Consider the following 23677-nt stretch of genomic DNA (forward strand, 5'->3'; position numbering starts at 1 on the left):
TAGTGAAAAGCTTCTAAATGTAAAAATTTCTACTTTATATTTGTAACTAAATTCTGTTGGGTGAACTATGGTTTTACACAAACTTCATGTTGTTCAGTTTGTTATTCACTGATTATTTTGTTGTCTTTATGAGGTCACATGTTGCGTTGTAAACATACAAAGTACTCGGGTGTTATTTACCTGGAAATGTTTTTTTTTTTTTACTTTTTTAATATTCTGCAATTACAAATTCTAAACTGAGACAGAGCAGGCATCCTGTAGGAGGCAGTAGTGAGGGAAACAGCTGTTTTTCTGTCTCTTTATGTTTCTCACTCTGTCATTGTGATTCTGTCTCAAAGCATCTGTCTCTCTATGGTTGTGGAACTCAGGGACAAACAATGAAACATAGACCATTAGAGACATGCTGACACACAGAGACACTCCCAGACACAGAGACAGTCGGTGACACAAGGGCAAGTGCAGACACAGAAAGAGGCTGTGATGCAAGGACAGGTGCAGACACAGAGACAGGTTGCAACACAAAGACAGGTGCACACACAGAGACAGGTTGTGAAACAAAGACAGGTGCACACACAGAGACAGGTTGCGACACAAGGACAGGTGCAGACAGAGACAGGTTGCGACACAAGGACAGGTGCAGACACAAAGAGAGGCACAGATGCACAGACAGGCCAAGACCCAGAGACAGCCTGAGACACAAAGCCAGATTGAGACCCATAGACAAATTGAGACATCAAGACAGGATGACACACGAAGACAGGCCAACATACAGAGGCAGACTGAGACACAAAGACATACAGACTGGCTGAGACAGAGAGACACCTAGGCTGACTGAGACACAGAGACAGGTGAAGAAATAGAAACAGGCTGAAACATAAAGGGAGGATGAGACACAAAGACAGACTGAGACATAGAAATAATACCCCCACCACAAGTAGCATAGGGCTCTGACCAAAACTGCCCGTGCTCAGTTAGGCCAACCAATCCGGTGTGAATGCGACTCCCACCAGGATCCTGTCCACAAGGATCCTTTTCTGCTGGAAGCCCACATGCACCATTACATGCAGCGAGAAACACTGCAAAACAGAGTGAGACAGATAGACAGAAAATGTCACAGCAAACAGCTCTCCATACTCTCTACTGCCTCCTACTGGGCAGTGCACTGTGGTGACTCATGCTCCTGAATGTGACGTCACCAGGCACAATGTATTTTTCACCTCACGGTCATGTTTCCTGTCTTTTCTGCTTGTAAAAGGTTTTACATCACAGATCATCATTTTCATATAAATTAATTAAAATGAAATAAATAATAAATAAAATGAACCTGTAAGTTGCTCTTTAAAATGGTTTTGGTTACACTTTTAAGATGAACTTTTTATTTAATGAGAAGTTGGTGTGCCTTCATTGTTTCTTTCCTGTATTAAACTTGTGTTAACATGAATAACTCCTTTAATTTTTTTGACTGTGTGAATTTTATCTTGACCTCAAAACCACTGATGATGCGTTAACTTTTCATCTGCCTTTGAAATTTAATAAAGTTGATATAACAGTTCAAAGATGTGTCATAAACTACAAATTAATTCAGTAAATTTTGAAAATTCATTCAAGATGGACAAATTGTTCATGTTTGCATGAAATCTTCACAGACTAGCATAGAAAAACATTAAATGCTGCACGTTTTCCCATTTATTAGATGTAATGAGGGTTTCCATGTATGCACAACTGCACTCTTGTTATTCTGTACAATGAAACAAAATCTCAGGTTGTTTTGTAGGAAATATAATAAATCACAATTCAAACCATTTACATACATTTACAACATGCACCAAAGTCAGTGTGACTTGACGAGTTTACTCGCTCATTTTATTTTTGAACATCAGATGTGTAAAAATGCCAGAAGCTTGTGGAGCCCCCTTCTATGTGTGCACAAAATAAAATTTTTGATTTGGACCAAACTTGATAAAATGATTAATGCTTGTCCAACAACAAAGTGATTTCAAATGGTTAAAACTAAAAATCATACCAGCAAAGGTCAACATTTTCATCCCACGCTTATATACAGGTGATAATCAGAATGGATATTTTGAGGAATTGCTTACAGAAACACACATGGTTACCATTAAACAATAATATGATGTCATAGTGGGGCGATATAGCTAACCTTTTGTTCATTTTGTCATAAAAGCACCAAATTTGGCACACATATTCTAAATTAACTAATGTTTATTTTTAGATGTTGAGGCATCCTCAACATACCTATAGGGATCAATAAAGAGTTACGCAGGGGTGAAAATTTAAAAATGTTCTAATTATAGTGAAAGGTAGACCATATTATTTGTATAATCATAAAGATTCCAAAAGGTATAGTTTGGACTACCTATAACTGAATGTTATGGAGTTATGCTGTAAAATAGCAATAATGGTGACAATGGTATATTTCAGTTTGAACAGGGGTCAGAAGCTAATAGGATTAATCAATGACAACAGATCAAATAGGTTGATGTCCTTTGGATTCTATGACGCATGACCGATGGTGCAGAGTATTCCTTTAAAACCCTATTAACTATTAAGTCAACCAATAATTTGCATCACTTTTTTACCAATATTGGACCAACTTTAACTTATGACCCCTGTACAAACTGAAATCGACCTTTGTCATCCTTTTTGCTGTTTTTACCCCATAACTCCGTAGCATTCAGTCATAGATAGTCCAAACTATACCTTTTTGGAATCTTTATGTTCAGACAAATAATATACCTTTCACTATAATTCGAACATTTTTAAATTTTGACCCCTGTGTAATTCGTCATTGACGCCTGTAGTTCATTAGAGATCAGCTCCAGCATGCCTAAAAACTTATAAATAAACATTAGTGAATTTAGAATATGTGTGCCAAATTTGGTGCTTTTATGACAAAATCAACAATTGTTATGGAAATTTTAGCTAAGCTGCACCACTGTGATATATCACCTTGCAACTGGCCACATGAGCTTTGACCTTGGATGACCTTGAAAGGATAAAGTGGTTCAGTTTTGAACAAAAATTAATCAAATGTCACACGAAACCAATATGTTATGGTAAATGCATGAATCTGTGTCAAAGTAAAGAGCGGGTGTTGCATAGTTTGCAAGTTTATCTGCATTCTTCTGTAAGAACCTGAAGGAGACTTTAAGACCACAAACTGAAAGGAGAACACAAATAAATGAAAGTATGAAGACATTGTGGCATAAAAAACATGTCTGGTCATTCCACAGATGTGTGAGCACACAGAACATCTCTCATGTAGCAAAACATCACAACGTGCCAGATTTTGCAGCACATAAAAGCATTGTTTTGCGGTTTGTTTGTTTTCTTTGAGGAGGCAGACGCTTTCTGCTGGAGACGCAATTGGCACGGAACACGCTGCTAAAACTGGAGGTTAATGGATTGAAGGCGCAACAAACCGTCGCCCCTGAGAACACGGTGTGAAAAATGTTATGTGCTCTGTGGAGATAACCGGAGTCTTTATGACTCTGCCAGAATGCTTCTTTAGTTTCCTGCAGGTCCCTTCACATCCAGAGACTGGTGGGCGGCGCCAGCTGCGAGGTTACAGGTGGACGGGTCGCAGTAACCATTAAGACCAGCTGGGCCGGGAGGACCTGGAACACCAGGCTGCCCTGGAATGCCAGGAGGGCCCTTCTGTCCATCGCGTCCGTCCTGACCATATCCGGGTAAACCTGGTTCACCTGCCGTCACAGAAGTCCTGATTAGAGTTGTAACATCTCAGCATTAAATAAAAGATGATTTTAGAAGGCCAAACCCAGTCACCAGGTAGTCCAGGAGGTCCTGGCTGTCCTTTTGGTCCTCGCGCAGTTGGCCCCCTGGAGCCCCTGTCACCAGTCTCACCTGTGACACAGTGAAGACGGTAAGTATTTTTACTCATTCATAACATCCCTTCAACTAATATGAACTATTTATGATGTTAAAAAAGTATGGTATTTACATCTTTTCCCAACCTTTATGTGAGGTCAGTGTATTTTTGTTTTGGGTAGTTTTTTTGTTTAGGTTTTTTTTTTTGCATTTTTGGCCAAAGTCTTCACCTCCAGAAGCTCTTTTTCACACCAAACTTCCCCATGTTCAATGTGGTCAGGACTGGGAGCACTTCAGGGTTCAGACTTTTGCTCAAGGGCACTGTGCTTCTCACCAGCGCACTTGAGCATAGGGGGGCCCTAAGCTGTGTTTTGGATCCCCTATGCTGTGATTTGGGCTTTTCATTTTTTTTTTTTTCTTCTTCTTCCTATTCTTTAAAGAACATGTTGCACATTATTTAACGTCCCAGTTAGCAACACAAAGTGACCCCCAAAATGCAGGACATAGTGTTTCAAAGGGTTATAAATTTCAAAATTTATAACCTTCCTACAATCGTCGCACTTGCAACACTCGTTGCACAGCTATGCCCCACTAAGTTCCCCCTATGCTGTGAAAAAATCCTGCTGAGGCATATAGTAGTAATGAGGAATCGATCCATTGACATCCTACAACCCGTCCTCCTGAGTCGCATTTTCCAAACAGCACAGTTGCCTCCCCCAAGAAGGTCATATTTTCATCAGCTTTTATTTTACTTTATAGCAGGATAAGTCAAAAAGTAACAAAAGAATTTCAGTGAAATCCTTTAACATTATGGATTACCTTTAAGTCCTTTAACTCCCATCGGCCCCGGTGGCCCTTTGAGTCCTGGAAGGCCTCTTGCACCAGCCTGCCCAGGAAAGCCGCTGTCTCCAGGAGGTCCAGGAGGCCCTGGGGATCCAGGTTTGCCAGGTAAACCAGCTACACCGGTCTCTGGCCTCCTTAAGCTTGCAGCTAACTGGGCCAGCTGCTCTGTTGCAGCACAATGGACAGAAGACAAGAAGCCATCAGATGCCAAACAGGTTTTTTTTCAAAATGTGGGATCTTCAAGATAGTTAGGCTTCATAAATAATGCCATAACATATGGACAGCGTGAGAGAGGAGGCAGCCTAGCAGTTCTTGTACTTTATTAGAGGAGCAGAGCGAGGTGAAGTGTGGTCACGACGCCCCTTGAGCTCGTCTCGTTTGCCAACTTTTTTCAACCGAACCAAATGGAGCAGAAAAATTACAATGCTCTTCTTTTTTTTTTCTTTCAGCATATCTACTGACAGAAAATATATGTTCGTGCAGCAAACGATTTAATATGAATCTCAGGTGGCTGCTCCCTGCATGGCATTTTGCACACAAAATCCCACTTTCCTACGTACAGATGAAATTTTATGCAGCAGTCTGCTTGACTGTTTTTTTTTTTTTTTTGAAAGATTCCTTTCCGAGCGGAGTCACCGCTCAGAGCAAAGGAGCGCGGGTCCACTGGAGGTGAAATTAATTTTTCAACACTTTGGTTATAAAAAAGTCATGAGAGTAGGAGATGAGTTGTGAAGACATGAGAGCAAAGAATGAAGAAAAGTGAGGTTGCGACTTCAGCCAAACATTCTGAGAATCAAAAAAAAAAATTACCCTTTCATCCATCAAATAAACAAAGGCTGAAGCATATTTTATATTTGGGTTATTAGACCCTCCTTTTGAACTTCAGTCGGTTTCGGTAGCCGCCTGGATCAATGAGCCGATGCTGCTCTCTGGGTGGCAGTGTAATGAGGCATTCTGGGAAAGATTAAAGTCCTGAGAGGAGACGAGACGGGAAGATGAAGGAGGTCAAAGGTCAATCATTTCTTACCTTGCATGACTCGCATGCAAACGTGTTTGATGTGCTGATCGCTTGGTTCTTTACCCTGTGAGGAAACACATAACAGATTTCAATGACATCACGCGTCTGCAGAATCGTTATCGCACGCGAACAATATTCTTTCTATTTTGTCAGTTTTCACCACACCTGAAGGAGCCTCTCTGATCGAAGGGACTCCTGCTGTCCTTCGGCTTATGAAACCTTTTCCTGCTTGTCAGATTAAACTCAAAGTGCAATCTGGTGAAGCTAAAATGAGGCTGTCCTTCTCATATCATGAACAGTTGACATTTTGGAGATACAAGGGTTTCCCTGTGCAACAACAAAGGTAGAATTTGAGTTGGGATTGTACTGATCCCCGGAAGAAAATGCTCTTTTCTCTCGCCTCCTCTGCAGGGATGTCGGGGTGCAGCTGATCCACAGAACGGCAAAACCCTGGAGCAAGCCGGGGAATCTTTCCAAGTCTATTTTTGAGTCACCAAAGCCTTTTAGTGGGGGTGAAAACTTTGAAATCCCAAAGAAAGAACATTTTCCGATTTCTGCTCCAGTTTTCCATGTTTACTGATGAAACAAAATGCCGAACAGAAATTTATTTGTGCAGTTTAACGTGATTAAAAGAACAACAATGTGCGAGGTGACGGTGCACCCTGGAGGAGCTGTTACAGTACATGGAGAAACAACAGTCACATGTTCATGCTGCGTTCCAGACCAAGTGGGAGGTAAGAATTTCCCACCTGAGAATTCTCACGGCCTGACACTAAATACGAAGTCCAAAAAAAAGCCGAATTCTCCTTATCACATTAGCAGTCAGTAATTGTGTCAAAGCTTTGAATTCTGGAATTTTTGACACATACCATCACTCAGTGGCCAGTTTTTAGGTGCATTTTAAGTGTATCTTGGGTGTTATCTTCTACGGTCAGAAAACACAACACAAGTGTCGTTTTCATTTCCACCCAACATAGCTGTCATTTTCACGCCCATTCTCCTTCAATATGAAATGTATTTTCACTCATCTATATACCTATGGTTGTGTGGTCAAGTGCAAAACTGGTACATTACTATGATCTATCACAAGAAATCCTTTGCACTTTAGACCACCTAAAGGCAGGTCTGAAGTCTACAACAGTGACTTTGTGGTAGTTTAACAGTGCAGCACTCAGACGCACCTTACATAAGGGGGTTCACCACCAGTGTTGCCACAGTTACTTTGAAACAGTAATCCAATTAGCAATTACTGATTACTCCTTGTAAAAGTAACATATACTTTACTGATTACTCAATTTAAAAGTAACTAAGTTAGATTACTAGTTGCTTTATTAGTTACTTGCAGCTGCCAACAACACCCCCTGTCACCTCAACATGAAAATGATAACTCATTTTGCCAGTACTCACTTTATAGTCACCCTTTCTTGACTTCAATGAACATAAATACTTGTTATAAAAAATAAAATGAAGACATCTTTCTTGACCTCATATTTAACTTTTGACAGCACTGTAATGGTAAAACTTACCATTTCTAACCAACATTTTTTTTTATAAATGTAAGTATTAAATTCTTTCTAACATTTTTCTAACATTTAAATTCTTTCTAAACATTTTAGTTGTTGAAATTATTATTATTATTATTATTATTATTATTATTATAAGTAGTAGTACTAGTAGTAGTAATAGTATGAAAAATGTCTTCAAAAGTGGACCTTTAATCTAGGGCTGTTGTGGGGAGCCACATCCCCACCCACACCCCCTTCCCGCGTGGATTCGCCCCTGGCTTGTTTGAGCAGAAGAATGGATAACGTTTATTTATGAAGAAAACGTGACCAGATTGACAAGTCAGAAAGTTTTATCAGGGTTTTTATATCATGTCATCCTCAGAAAGAGACTTTAGATGCATTTGGGAAGCGTTAGTATTGGCATGTTATGGATCAGCTGCTTTTAGTGAGGAAACGCATGGAAGCACAGAGTTTCAAAGAAAAAAAAAACATAAAAATGTCTTTGTGAAACCACAGCTCTGAACATCATCGCACTTTGACAGACAACAGTATTTCAACTCGGACCTGCTGCACAGCGGGTACGGCTCTGTGCTTGCAGCTCGCTGAAAGTGGGCAGTTCAACTGAACACCGACCTCCCCCTGCCCACAGGTTGGTTTTAATGCTGCAACTGACCCACAATACAAAAATAATAGTAACGCACAGTGACTTGGAGAAGGAACTTTAATGTCATTAATGATTTGGAAAGATGAATGTGTTGGATTACTCATTACTGAAAAAAACAGCCAGAATATAAAGTTGTTTTTTTTATCTTGGTACACTGCAAATTATTTCGTTCTTACTCAGATTGAGAACTGTTAGATAATTTATCTTGTTTTAAGGGTTAATTTCTTATTTTAAGTGATGAACATGGTTATTTCTAGATGTAACAATCTCAATTCAAGACATCTTGTGAAATTATCTGTCCAGCCAGGAAGATAATTCCCCTCAGATTTAGTGTTTTTGTCTTGTTTTTAGACACCACTTTTTTGCAGGATAGATAGATAGATAGATAGATAGATAGATAGATAGATAGATAGATAGATAGATAGATAGATAGATAGATAGATAGATAGATAGATAGATAGATAGATAGATAGATAGATAGATAGATAGATAGATAGATAGATAGATAGATAGATAGATAGATAGATAGATAGATAGATAGATAGATAGATAGATAGATAGATAGATAGGTGAACCACAAGACAACAACAATGTAGATTTTATTATCCTAAAGAATATAAACAAATGAGATATCAGAGAGAGAAAGAGACTTTAAAGCCGCATCAAAGGTCCAACATCTTTTAAAACATTGTGTCCTTTGAAGTGGTAATATTTCTCTGTCTGCTGGCTTTCAATGTTTTCTTTGAAGTAAAACTAATGGGATGTTAATATTTAAATACAGGAAAATGATTCTTCTTCTTTGTATACAGTTCTGCCAGAAAGTTTGAGTACCCTTGAGCTTTTACATGTTTGAATTTTGTTATAACATCAAATAAAAAAACACATTTCTTTATGTTAAAATTTCTACAGTGATGCCTATTAAACTGCATGAAAACTAATCTCTACAATGACATAAATTAAATTAAATATAAAAACCAAAAAATGGTGTGCATAACATAACTAAATCAATTTCTATTTCAATTTATTTTAATTTATATAGCACCAAATCACAACAGAGTTGCCTCAAGGCACTTCACACAGGTAAGGTCTAACCTTACCAACCCCCAGACCAACAGTGGTAAGGAAAAACTCCCTCTGAGGAAGAAACCTCAAGCAGACCAGACTCAAAGGGGTGACCCTCTTCTTGGGCCATGCTACAAACATAAATTACAGAACAATTCACAGAACAATTCATGGACGAATATACAAGAAATGCTATTGGCGTACAGGACAGGAGGATCACCAACACAAATACAACTCCCATCTCTGGATGGAGCTGCACCTTAAACAGAGAGAAAAAACAGAATCAGGCATCAGAAAGACAAAAAAATACTGTATAATTTGCCAGCATTAACCAACAAGAAAAAAAGAGAAATACTAAGGTGATCGACATCACCTTAGATCATCACTTTTACAGCCGGTTTTCTTTGCACAAGTAAGGAAATGGATTAATGAACTGTCCAAGCCACTGAATATGTCTTGGACTTCATTTACAGTTTTATTTTTCAAATTTAATGTCATTACAAAATTCAAATGTGTAAAAGTTCAAGTATGCACAAATGTTTTGGCAGCACTCTATCAACTAGATCCTCTGCCAGATTTTTTTTTAAGTTTATTCTTCTCTTTTGCTGCCTGCCTGTTTGTTCAGGCTAGAATAGTTTTTGAATTATGTTTTCTCCCCTTGGCTAAGATGGCTGTACACTATGCAATAATACTGGTGTTACACAAGGATTATAAAGAAACACACGCCGTACTGCAGTGTGTACAGAGTAATCATGTATGTTGGTGAGATATGATGGCAAAGCAGCAGTTAAAGCACGTTCAAGAATCCTGCAATGTAAACAGTGCTGTATTTCCAGTACTGCATCATAATCCTTTTTGCACAGAGTTACATACGAGTATATACTGTTACAGGTAGGCGAGGATGCAAACTGGGGCACACAGACGGGCACACACAGGAAGGCAAACACAAACACACACACACACACACCCATGGAGCCCTGGGGTGGCTACAGAGAGCGAAAATATGCAAATAATAATAATAACAACAATAAATGTATAGCACACAAAATGCTATTGCGTGGGCACAACAAATAATTAATTCTCATGGCTTGAATAATGTTTTGCAATGCACTCAAGGTAATCCATTCATACAATTGAATTTATGTGTATCGAAGCAAACCAAACTAGAAGCACTCAGAGAGTGCAAACCTCCGCCAAGGTCACGGGGTCACTGACGCCATAACATCTACACGCCGTGGAATCATTGAATCTAAAAAAGTCTAACAATGATGTTTGCTCAGTAGTAAAAAAAAGTTTCATCTGCTGTGACTGGATAGCATGTATCCTTAGCACTTGGCATCACAGTTTATTGCAACTTGCACCTTTCCCAGAAGCTACTGTCATCTGAGCACTGATATTGATATTGAATGTGCTTATAGACAAAAACAAATAAGAGACAAAATTCAATTTATTATTCAACTAAACTGCAAATATATGAATTTTTTAACATTTATGAAACACTTCTCTAAACAAGGCCATAGGGTCACTGACCCTAAAGAGATTCCCTCCTTGGCACAGTGATCTATTCAACAATTCAGTGTTACAACCAAAACTATGATACATACACTTTTCTTTCCTTTATATTTGACATCCCTGACCATGAAAACATACCACTAGAACTTGGAATCACTTTTATGTCTTTATTAGTTCAAACGTTATTGTATAAAAATGATTTTTCGGTAATGGTGGTTTTCTTCTGGATCTAGCTCCATAACATTTGAAGCTACATCAAATCTGATGACACCTTACTGAATCAGTACAGATTCAACTACAATTTGGTGTTAGTTGTGCATCTCTAGCTTCATTTGTCACCTCACACTGACACATTTTCTATTTTCCCTATATTTTTGTATATTCTGGATCACCAGATCCGGAATCCAGATCCGATCATCACCAAATTTTGTTGTTTGATAGAACATTTGACTATGTTACACCCTAATTTTTTTCAAGCCTTTCTGCCTTGTTTTTATGGAGTTAGAAACTAGAATGTCAAAATTCCCTCTATCCAGCAATGGTGAAGAATCCTTTAAAAAAAATTCCTGGATCCGGATCGTGATCCGGATCACCACTAAAATTTAATCACTTGTTCCTCTTGTCATTTCCAACCACTCCACAAAATTTCATCAAAATCCGTTCAAAACGTTTTGAGTTATCCTGCTGACAAACAAACAAACAAACAAACGCGACTGAAAACATAACCTCCTTGGTGGAGGTAATAAATTCTGAACTCATTAAATGTGTTGCTGTGTTTGCTATTTTCCACATAAACAGACAGTAATAATGTCTTTCTATCTTTCTTTCTGCTAATGTCTATTCTATGGATTTTATACTATATGCACCTGTGTTATGTTGATACATTTATGATATGGTTGTATCACATCGTATCATTGTGGAGTGTATGGCCAGCTTAAGACTGAACTCTGCACTCTCATTAAAGAACTGGAATAGTGCCATTTCTTGATTGAGCTTTAGCGACCAATTCTTCATGTGATGTGTTGCAAAAGAAAAAATTACATGTGCTACAACGGGGAGAAAAATATTATTGAAGAGAATTGAACTGACGGTTTGTGATACTAAATTTTTCATGAGGTGTGTGAGTCTTTTGGCTGCTCCTGTTTTGCTCAAGGTCACCACAGCTGATCCTGTATGCACCTCAGGAGCAGATCCAAGATTTTGTAAAGGGGGAGGGATGGGAGGGATGAGTTGCATCGCACTTCCCTTGGGGGGTCTGCGGGCATTTGCTCCCCTGGCAAATTTTGAATTTTTTAATTTGTAGGTACCATTTCCTGCATTTTTGTGCATATTTAACCACAAATTACAACTACTGAAAAAAGATACTTTATAACTGTTTATTATTATTATTATTATTAATTTGAAATTTTATTGTACAATCTTGAATCTGAAGCTATGACTTTATGACGACAAGTAAAAGAAAATGTTTGAAATGTCTTTGGCTAAAAATGTGAACATCCTTGCCCTAGCCCTGTTCATTGTGAGTACATAATACTCAACAAAAATATAAACGCAACACTTTTGGTTTTGCTCCCATTTTGTATGAGATGAACTCAAAGATCTAAATCTTTTTCCACATACACAATATCACCATTTCCCTCAAATATTGTTCACAAACCAGTCTATATCTGTGATAGTGAGCACTTCTCCTTTGCTGAGATAATCCATCCCACCTCACAGATGTGCCATACCAAGATGCTGATTAGACACCATGATTAGTGCACAGGTGTGCCTTAGACTGCCCACAATAAAAGGCCACTCTGAAAGGTGCAGTTTTATCACACAGCACAATGCCACAGATGTCGCAAGATTTGAGGGAGCGTGCAGTTGGCATGCTGACAGCAGGAATGTCAACCAGAGATGTTGCTCGTGTATTGAATGTTCATGTCTCTACCATAAGCCGTCTCCAAAGGCGTTTCAGAGAATTTGGCAGTACATCCAACCAGCCTCACAACTGCAGACCACGTGTAACCACACCAGCCCAGGACCTCCACATCCAGCATGTTCACCTCCATGATCGTCTGAGACCAGCCACTCGGACAGCTGCTGAAACAATCGGTTTGCATAACCAAAGAATTTCTGCACAAACTGTCAGAAACCGTCTCAGGGAAGCTCATCTGCATGCTCGTCGTCCTCATCGGGGTCTCGACCTGACTCCAGTTTGTCGTCATAACCGACTTGAGTGGGCAAATGCTCACATTCGCTGGCGTTTGGCACGTTGGAGAGGTGTTCTCTTCACGGATGATGCGAAGGAGATGTGTTGCACTGCATGAGGCAAATGGTGGTCACACCAGATACTGACTGGTATCCCCCCCCAATAAAACAAAACTGCACCTTTCAGAGTGGCCTTTTATTGTGGGCAGTCTAAGGCACACCTGTGCACTAATCATGGTGTCTAATCAGCATCTTGATATGGCACATCTGTGAGGTGGGATGGATTATCTCAGCAAAGGAGAAGTGCTCACTATCACAGATTTCAACTGGTTTGTGAACAATATTTGAGGGAAATGGTGATATTGTGTATGTAGAAAAAGTTTTAGATCTTTGAGTTCATCTCATACAAAATGGGAGCAAAACCAAAAGTGTTGCGTTTATATTTTTGTTGAGTATATAATTGTAAATATGTTAAAAATACATGCATGACACAAGAAAGTGAAAACACTTATTTCTATTGTGGGCCATTTAAAAATCAAATGACAAAATGGAATTAATAACAAAATAAAATAATATTAATAATAATAATAATGATAAAATAATGATAATATTAACAGTGTATATATGATAACACCTAAACAATTTATTAATACATTAAGACAGTAAATTAACATAAAATATTTACATACATCAATCCGGTAGCGTGTTACTGACTCACTGTCATCCTACATATGGAGAATATCTCTCCTTCCTCTGTCTTTTCTGCCATTTTCTCTGCTTAAGACACTCTAGGCTTCTTAAAAGTCCTGCTGGCTCCTCTTAGCAGTTGGCACCTTAGGAGCTCTTTTAAGGCCTAAGGTGCTTTGTGAACAACTTTCATCTTACGTCACTAGGAGCTATTTTTAGCCTTAGGCTGCTTCGTGGATACGGGCACAGATGTATAAATGAACACAGGTACACTGTTTACATTATTTTGTCTACAACAGAAGTCATCATTCTGACTTCAGACCTTCAGACGTTGTCATGTTGAATAAAGGGTTTCTTCTCACTGTGCCACAATGCTATCAGGTACTGCTGGCAAACTCATAAACCTTCTCAATATGTTTAGGCTTTCTCTCAGACCTACCGCAGGACCCTGAGACCCTCTGGCACCAGGTAGACCTCTGTTCCCCTGCAGACCTCGTGGTCCAGGTGAACCAGGTGGTCCCTCAATGCCAGGTTGACCTCGACTTCCCTCAGGCCCTCTTCTGCCAGGCTCACCAGGGCTGCCAAGCTTAAGAAAAAATAAGCCACCAGTTCTGAGAAACATTGCAAAAAAATAAATAAATAAAATAAAAATGTATATTCAGCAATGCAGGCCAAACCATGTGTTTAATCCCACCTCGCCTTTGGCTCCAGGTTCTCCTTGGTCACCCTACGAGGTCATTGGAAAAACAAAGAGGATGTTTGGAGAGGACTTTGTGAGATACTTTGTGAGCATAACTGTCAAAAGGCTGCCTTAAATTAACCATATAATGAGTTTGTGCAACGACTTACAACATCCCCTTTGTCTCCAGGGTTTCCCTCATCACCTTGTACTCCCTATGAAAACATATTCTGTAAATTATTTAGCCAAACAACAACGTGAACATTTGAATGTAACTTTACTGTTTGTAGTGAGAATATCACATTAAACCTGTTCTCCTTTGGGTCCTGTTTCTCCAGGATCTCCCTGTAACAGTCAAAATATGTCATTAACTAGAAATAATTACTGTCCCACATACTTGGGAAATAAATTAAAACTTTGAAATAATAATAAATAATTCCACCTGTCCATGTGTATTTCCTTGGATGCTATGACATATCTCAGACACTGTCAGCTGTATGGTTTTAATATTGGTGTCCAATTGTTTTCAGTATGCACTTCTCTACAAGCAACAGTGGTCTTAGTAGCCACCAGAACCCTTTAATAAGAAACACATCTTCCTAAATCTCATGCATACAAAAGATCTTCTTTACCTTTCTGTCTGAACAAGTCCAGACATGCCCGACCATTGCCAACATATTTACAATAGCAAGAGCGCAATTTAGAACTAGAAATTGGGGGGGACAAAGTGCGAGGCCTGCAGGGCCGAAGCCCATAGGCCGGGGGTCTGGGGGCCGCTTTAGGCCCCCATAAGCCAACAGTTTCTAGATAAGCTCAGATGCATTCTGAGCATCCAGAACAGTAATTTTAATGTTTTGAGAAGACCATAAAGTGGACACCATTTGACTTATGCAATTTGAAACTGTGGATATAAGTACTTTATTCTGAGAATAGCCAGCATTGATTTTATTAACATCCTGGTGTAAATAAGGTATCACCACTTGCGTAGAACTCAAAAAGAATGATAGGTTGAGTTTTTATTAAAAAAAACAACTGCAATGTGGTAAAATGTATTCATGAATATGAAAGAACAGGCTCTTAATAATTATTAACTATCGCATACTGTATTTTTTTTTCTCAAGATTTGTTTTTGTATAAGTTTGAAAAAACAACAGATCATAAGTTTAGGATAAATTACTTATCATGAATTTAATTTTCGAAGTGGCACTAAAGACAACACTCATACTGAACATAATTTCGCTTGCATAGACTGATTTTGGAGATCAAGCAATAATTGCAGATGGGCTTTCTGAGGTCCCAGATAGCTTTTCTGATTTCCTTTTCTAACTTTCAGAATTTAGTAAATTAGCATATGGTCCATTGATACTTATGTGTAGACACTAGTCCCTAGAGGCAACTATTTTTGGTTTCAAATCTGGGCAAATGCAGTCCCAGAAAATTCAGAATGTGACAAACAAGAAACAGGTGTTGTAAACAAGTCAATGCTGCTAAAAATACAAACCTGCAGAAACAAAGATACTATTTTGACATGGTTAGCACACAAGACTGACATAGCATGTTTCAAGTACACACATATATGTCAGAAGGTGGGGGGGGGGGACATACCATATTCTGTCCCCCCTGGTTGAAAAGGTGGGGGGGACATGTCCCCCCTATCCCCCACCAAATTGCGCCTATGTAAACTAGTATACAAAAGAATAACTGTCCACAATTAATGTTAAAGATGATAAAATAACAGAAAAAGAATGTTCACTTGTCCTTAATTGTATTTTATTAAATCTAAAATGTCAAAGTTGAATATGCAGTAGTTTCTATGGACATACTGGCGGATTTGTGCAGACCAGATCACTCATGAGCCCAATGAAAATTATGTTATTTTAATACATTCTGATTATGTGCAACAGATGTACATATTTAAATCATATAAATCTGACAGACTTTTGTCTGTGCATGATAACAGCCAAAAACAACTACATTCACCCAGTACTCAACTCTCAGTATGCATTGAGACTTGAGGGGAAATTTTGGTCTAAATTACACAGGTACCTCGTGTTTCCATTTGACCCAACTGAACCTTTTTACTGAAAACTGCCACAAGTCAGCAAAACTGTTCAACTTAACAGTTAAACAACAGAATCAGAGTTGAACACCTATTTTTTAATTTGTGGTCATGTAATGTAACGTAGAAGTGGAATGATTTGACACCAAAATCATAATAATCCTTTGAAAATCTGCTGGCCCTGCAGCAATTTAGGTATCAAAGAAAAAAAATAGTTGAATATGGTAATAACTGTTTAATAATCTATCATTGTTTTACACGACCCCTTAGGCCTGAATGTTTTAACACTCCACACTAGAGGGAGCTGTTTGGCTGCATGTTGTTTTCCAGCATTAATCACCATCTTACTGTTGAAGACTATAGTATTAAAACAGATTCATTAATGTGATCTCTTACCCTCTCTCCTTTCACACCAGGCAGGCCAGGAGGTCCAGGAAAACCAGGAAGGCCAGGGTCACCTTTAGGCCCCTGCAACAAAAGAAATCCATGTAGGATTACATAAGAAACATAAATAAACAACCACCCCTAAAAATATTTTACATCCTAACCACGATTACTGAAAATACAATATATGCTCAGGTTTCAAATTGAGGGTATGATGTGCATTGGAATGCTAATGAGGATAGCATCAGTCGGCATGCTCTTAGGCGTGTTTGTGTGTGCCCTTTGATTGTTGAGCGACCGCCTGAGGAATGCCATGGGAACAGAGAGCTCTTTCAGTCCACTGCTTACAAGTCTCCCCTTACTGTGAAAATAGACCTTGTGTGACATCCAGGCAAAGCCTAGTCTCTGAGACAATCGGGTCTACATCCGCTGAACTGTCTCTTCCTTTCAGTGGCTTTCTTTCAAAGTATCCCAAAATGCAAGTACTAATTAATGCCATGTGCCTCTAATTACTGCCTGTCTTTTTATCACAGCTGAGGACCTACAACTGGATACGCGCTGATTCATATGGTCATATAGGCCTTGGCTTTTTCTTGTGTACTATGAGCTTGCACTTACCCTGGCACCTGGTTTGCCAGGTTGACCTGTACGGCCTTGTTCTCCGACATCTCCCTGTTGGACAGAGGTGCAAAGGTAGCTTAACATGTACCAATGAACAATGCACAAGGACAAACCAGAAAACATACTCACGGGATCCCCGATGGGTCCAACTGGTCCCACCTCTCCATTTTGTCCCTGCTCTCCCTATGTGGCAACAGTAAAATGTCACTCTGACCAAACAAATGGCATACAGTGCATCCAGAATGGATTCACAGAGCTTCACTTTTTCCACATTTTGTTATGTTACAGCCTTATTCCAAAATGGAGCAAATTCATTTTTTCCATCAATATTCCACTTACAACACCCCATAATAACAACAATAAAAACATTGGGTTTTTTGTTGGGGTTCTGTTGTTGTTGTTGTTGTTTTCAAAATTTATTTAAAAAAAAACCTAACAAACATGTACATAAGTATTCACAGGCTTTGCTCAATGTTTTGTTGATGCACCTTTGGCAGCAATTACAGCCTCAGGTCTTCCAGAATATGATGCCACAAGCTTGGTGCACCTATCTTTGGGCAGTTTTGTCCATTCCTCTTTGCAGCACCTCTCAAGCTCCATCAGGTTTGATGGGGAGCGTCGGTGCACAGCCATTTTCAGATCTCTACAGAGATGTTCAATCAGATTCAGGTTTGGACTCTGGCTGGGCCACTCAAGGACATTCACAGAGTTGTCCTGAAGCCAGTCCTTTGATATCTTGACTGTGTGCTTAGGGTCACTGTCTGTACATTGCTGAATTTATCTTTCCCTCAATCCTGACTAGTCTTCCAGTTCCAGCCACTAAGAAAAATGATGCTGCCACCACCATGCTTCACTGTAGGAATGGTGCCGAGTTCCCGCCAAAACAAGAAACCTGGCATTCACGCCAAAGAGTTCAATCTTTGTCTTATCAGACCAGAGAATTCTGTTTCTCATGGTCTGAGAGTCCTTCAGGTGCCTTTTGGCAAACTCCAGGTGGGCTGCCATGTGTCTTTTACTAAGGAGTGGCTTCCATTTGGCCACTCTACCATGCAGGCCTGATTAGTGGATTGCTGTAGAAGGTTGTCCTTCTATAAGGATCTCCTCCCTCCGCAGAGGAATGCTGGAACTCTGACAGAGCAGTGAGCTTTAGGGTCCTGGTGGATTCAAACCTCTTCCATTTATGGATGATGGAGGCTGCTGTGCTCAGTGGGACCTTCAAAGCAGCAGAAATGTTTTTGTACCTATTCCCAAATTTGTGCCTCGAGACAGTCCTGTCTCTGAGGTTTACAGACAATTCCTTTGACTTCATGCTTGGTCTGTCAATGTCAATGTCAATTTTATTTATATAGCACATTTACAACAACAGCAGCTGCCCAAAGTGTTTCACAGTAAAAACAATATCAAAAACAATACCACAAAAACAGAGCATTAAAATTCCAAAATATACGAAAACACATAAGACCAGACACACACAGCTTAAATTGTATTAAAAGCCAAAGCATAAAAATGAGTCTTAAGAACAGATTTAAAAGACTCTAGAGATGGAGCAGCTCTGATGTGCATAGGCAAACTGTTCCAAAGTTTAGGCGCAGCCACCGAAAAAGCCCGATCACCTCAAGTTTTAATCGAGATCTGGGCACATTTAATAAAAGCTGGCTTTCTGACCTCACTGATCTGACCGGAACATAAGGAGTCAAAAGCTCAGAGAGGTATTCGGGAGCCAAACCATTTAAACACTTGAACACAAGCAGCAGGATCTTAAAATCAATCCTAAATGTGACTGGGAGCCAATGGAGCGAGGCTAACACAGGGGAGATGTGCTCTTGCTTCCTCATCCCTGTGAGCAGTCGTGCAGCAGCGTTCTGAACCTGCTGCAGACGCTTTAGATGACTGGTCCAGTCCACAGTAGAGTGAGTTACAATAATCGAGATGATATGTTATAAACAAATGAATAACTTGCTCAAAATCACACGCTGGGAGGTAAGCCTTCGCTTTTGTCTGTGCTCTGACATGAACTGTCAACTGTGGGACCTTGTATGTAGACAGGTGTGTGCCTTTCCAAATCATGTCCAATCAACTGAATTTACCCCGGGTGGACTCCAATTAAGCTGTAGAAACATCTCAAGGATGATCGGTGGAAACGGGATACACCTGAGCTCAATTTTGAGCTTCATGGCAAAGGCTGTGAATGCATATGTATATGTCATTTTTTTTTTATACATTTGAAAAAATTTCAAAAACTTCTTCACATTGTCATTATGGGGTATTGTGTGGAGAATTTTGAGAAAAAAATTAATTTCATTCATTTTTTTAATAAGGCTGTAACAACAAAATGTGGAAAGTGAAGTGCTGTGAATACTTTCCGGTGCACTATACATGACGGCAGCATGTCCATGCTATTCATACTTACTGGTTTGCCTGCAAAACCTATTGTTCCAGGGAGGCCTGTTTTACCTACATCTCCCTGCACAGAAATACACAAAGCAGTTCCCACAATTTAAAATGAACACATGCACATATAAAGAAATGTAATGTATGAATAATAGTTAATCCTGTGTGAGTAAACCTTAGGGCCACTCGAGCCTTTCGGTCCAGGTACACCAGGCAACCCCTACAAAAGCAGAATTGAATTAATATAACTATGACTTTTTTTTCATAACACCAAAATATGCCCTTCACCCCACTGTCAGAACATTAATGAGATTATTTTAGTGGATAAAAAGCATGTACTGGTTGTGTTTAGAAAAATTATTTGCATTGGTGCTCTATGTCAAATCTGGATGCTCTCACTGGTGCGCACGTCACTGCATCCACCAAACCGTGGAACGACCCTGGGTCCTGGATAGCAACCACCCAGACAGATAACCAGTTCATCCCCACCTCTCGAAAATAACCATCTAGCTGCCACTGCTAGGTAAAACGTGAGTGTCCCTTTGGGCTTCTCCAGCCAATGGGGTACTCATCACTGAGGCACTTGCATGCTAGATCATGCACAGAGAAACACATGTCCACATGTGCTACATGTCCAAAATGTCTTAGTTCATGTTGCATGAAATGATAGTCCTCAGTTTAGTCCCCCTAAGTAACTGCTAATTTGACATAAAAGTTTTTCCAGTGGTACCCAAAAATCCTCCAATGAGACCTCGTACCAAAGACACATAATCCTCGACTTAGGTCATTGGTTTGGATCCAAGTCTCACAACTATAAATTAAAACAGCTTTAACACACTATTGATATGTACTATTGATTTCTGATTTAATATAAAATGTTCATCATCATAGTATAAAGAGTATAATGTCAGGGAAAAGTACAATCATAGTTTGCCAGCAATCAGAAAATAAATTGGATTTATTATGGATTATTGAAATGATACAACTAGGGCAGCACTCGTCAAAGCAGAGGTATATATCATCCTAGAGAGTTATGTCAAGTGCTTTATGACCACACTGGAAAAGCCTCTGTGGTGTTTTCATTGGCTAACCCCCAGCAGTGGTATCTAATAGTCTATTCTCACAGAACATTTATTATATAAAAATAATGGCGATCAATAACTTTTATCACTGGTGTGATCAATTTTTCATAGTTATTGCTGTATCACGTGTGTATGTTTCAGAAACCTCAACACGGGCCTGAAAGAGGAGCAATACACTCAGCCTACTGACACTTCAGGACACCTGAACCTTCAATACAGAAGACTGATATGGTTGTAAAACTGTCAAAGTTGTAAAGTTCCAAATCTTGTCAGAAACTTCCCCTCTGATTTTTCACTGAAACAAAAAGTACCTGAAAAAGTTGTTTCAAAATAACATATTTATCATTAACAATCTCTGAACTATTAGAGTCAGCATTCAAGATTAATCCCTCCTTGGAAGCAAAATAAAGGAATGAATGATCCTCTGCTCACTACAGATTCAGATACCACTGCAGCTGGTAGATCATAGTGCGGCTTTTGATACTATAGATCAGGGGTGGCCAAGTTTGGTCCTCGAGAGCCACCTTCCTGACACTCTTAGTTGTCTCCCTGCTCCAACACACCTGAATCCAGTGAAAGGCTCATTAAAAGTCTGCTAACGAGTCTTTCATTGGATTCAGGTGTGTTGGAGCAGGGAGACAACTAAGAGTGTCAGGAAGGTGGCTCTCGAGGACCAAACTTGGCCACCCCTGCTATAGATCATTGCATATTCTCAAACTTGGAAACTATTTTGGCATTTTCCGGTCAGACTTTTAATTTTTTGGTGTTATTTTTGACACTGTGCAACACCTCTGTCCAGGGACCTCATGACTCCATAAGTTTTTCTCAGGCATCTATTGATCTCAAAGGCTGAGGACCAGAAACAGGAGTGTCACAGCTCAGATCAACACTTTCAGGAGATACTACAGATACACTTCTGATAGTCCATAAAGTCACTGAAAGTCGAGATCTTAGACCTAATCCAGTACAAACACAAACCAAGATAGACAGACTTTTTATTCATCATTACTCAGCTTTGCAAGTGATGCAATCATTGCTTCTGCAAAGATCACAGCATCATTTGCAAAGTCCTTGTCAGTAAACCTTTCACTACCAACAAAGGTACCTAAATGCCTGATTCCATCAGCACCACAGCGCATGTCTCCACCCCAGGGACCACCCATGAAAGGTGATTTTGGGGGCCTTTTAAGTCCCTTTTCCAGGGTTGGTACTTCTGAGGGGCCATGAAAAACTGTTGAGAAGGACTCAATGCTGATTGGTTGTTAACTCACATGAGAGAAGATATTACAAGCAATAAATGCCAAGCCAGACTAGTGAAATGTGAGCAAGAGTAGAAGAACCAAAACAGAATGGACAGCAGAGGCAAGAGATGAATCATTGAATGGGTACAGCCATTGTTGGCTTTCTTCTCAAAAGGCAAGGTCCAGCTAGGATTTGAGTCCTCAAGGAATAATGACAAAATCTACATGATAGTCAGAACTGTCACAGAATTATTAGATCATTGCATGTGTAGCAGCATGAGCTTAATTTGTCTTCATTGGAATGGAGAAACAACAGCTGAGAAGGGGCCATACCTCTAAACATTCATGACATCCAGGAAGTAGGTTGAGCAGTGGAAATGGACCACAAATTGCTGGACTCCACAATCCTACCCAACAGTTCAAGTGTGATGGAACCCAACAGCAATTGCTGTGGAACGAAGTATACCACCACAGTGTATCTCTATCAAAGACCCAAAAATCTATCTGATGCGGATCTCCAGAACTAGACCAAAATTAATTTACGAACAATCATTTTCACAATATGCAAACTCTCCAGTTAGTTTAACAATACATTGGTCTTTGGGGTCCTGGAGCTTCCTGTCTTACTGTATGGTTATGAGACTTGGACAATAACCAGCAACCTAAGACAATGACTGGATGTCTTTGATATTTGATGTGTTCTGACTCTGAGAATACTTTAGATCCACTCGAATGACTTTTTGGCAAATGAACAGCTACTTAGGGAGCCCCAGCTGAGGAGTATTACAGTACTTGCATAGTGAGGGAACATCATCTCATTTTGGCTAGTTGGTGTGTTTCTCTGGGCATGACCCAATGCACAGGTGTCTCAGTGTTGAGGACCCCAGCAACTGAAGAAGGCCAAAGAGACGTCTACATTTCACTTGGCTGCAATAGATAGTTACTTTCAAGAAGTAGGGATGGACCAGTTGCTTGCATCAGCACGTAGGAGTTTACAAGTTATTGACAACACTCTATTGTGTAATCCTAATTAAGTCGTGGAAGTTACTTTTGATGCATCCAGTCAAAGCCAGTTTTGACACTCCAGTGGTAAAAAGTCATACTCACAGGGAGTCCCAGTAGCCCAACTTCTCCAGGAACCCCAGGCACCCCAACACTTCCCTAGAGGGAAACAAACATTGACAAAATGTAGATAATATTACTCCTAACAGCAGAGCTTTGATGACAGTACTCCATACAAACTATAAAATTAAAATGTGTTTAAAGTGCAGCTTTACTTTTGCTCCTGGCAACCCAGGAATACCCTCCCGACCATCCACACCTGATAGGCCCTGGGGAAAAAAGGGGGACGGGGAGCAATGAACTGGTGGCAGATGATGTATCTTACAGTTAGAAAAAAGAAATCTGTATTGACTGGACACTCACAACCTCCCCTTTGGGACCTGGAAGACCTGTTGCTCCTCTCGGTCCTTGGCTACCCTGCACAAAAAAGCAGCAGAGAAATTAACCACATGTCATAATTGCATTAACAAGTCTAACAAATGATATTCTACATATGAAAATGTATACGTGACAGTGTGCCTACGAACCATTTCTCCTTTGGGTCCAGGCTCACCCATCACACCTCTCTGGCCTTGATCCCCCTAAAATAAAATATTCAACCAATAATAATTCACAGCATAAAGTGCAAAACTGGCAAACATTTTGTTTGCAGACTCTACTTACAGCTGCACCTGAAACACCCTGAGGACCTGGATCTCCATCAGGGCCTCGAGGTCCCTGCCGAAGAACAATGTTGTTTGTTGACATGTACTTAATTCTCAAACAAGGCACAAAATTAGATCTTGCAATGTTGATTTTTGAGTTTTAAAACTTGTGGCCAAGTGG

General features: G+C 39.7%; 1 protein-coding gene across 1 annotated transcript in view; it reads right to left on the bottom strand.

The window, feature by feature from the left end:
• Positions 1-3315: 3315 nt before the first annotated feature.
• col9a1b (collagen, type IX, alpha 1b) overlaps positions 3316-23677 on the bottom strand; it is a 44684-nt gene continuing 24322 nt past the window's right edge. The window contains exons 15-32 of the mRNA XM_034185547.1: positions 23516-23569; positions 23380-23433; positions 23216-23269; positions 23068-23121; positions 22898-22951; positions 19643-19687; positions 19487-19540; positions 17206-17259; positions 17074-17127; positions 16468-16539; positions 14322-14357; positions 14183-14227; positions 14028-14060; positions 13773-13919; positions 5720-5774; positions 4669-4857; positions 3808-3885; positions 3316-3725 (exon numbers count right to left, since the gene is read on the bottom strand). Coding sequence (XP_034041438.1) covers positions 3529-3725; positions 3808-3885; positions 4669-4857; positions 5720-5774; positions 13773-13919; positions 14028-14060; positions 14183-14227; positions 14322-14357; positions 16468-16539; positions 17074-17127; positions 17206-17259; positions 19487-19540; positions 19643-19687; positions 22898-22951; positions 23068-23121; positions 23216-23269; positions 23380-23433; positions 23516-23569 — 1329 coding nt within the window. The 3' untranslated portion in view covers positions 3316-3528. The remainder of the gene's footprint in view (positions 3726-3807; positions 3886-4668; positions 4858-5719; positions 5775-13772; positions 13920-14027; positions 14061-14182; positions 14228-14321; positions 14358-16467; positions 16540-17073; positions 17128-17205; positions 17260-19486; positions 19541-19642; positions 19688-22897; positions 22952-23067; positions 23122-23215; positions 23270-23379; positions 23434-23515; positions 23570-23677) is intronic.

This window comes from Thalassophryne amazonica, chromosome 13, assembly GCF_902500255.1.
Source record: "Thalassophryne amazonica chromosome 13, fThaAma1.1, whole genome shotgun sequence".
Lineage (NCBI taxonomy): Eukaryota > Metazoa > Chordata > Actinopteri > Batrachoidiformes > Batrachoididae > Thalassophryne > Thalassophryne amazonica.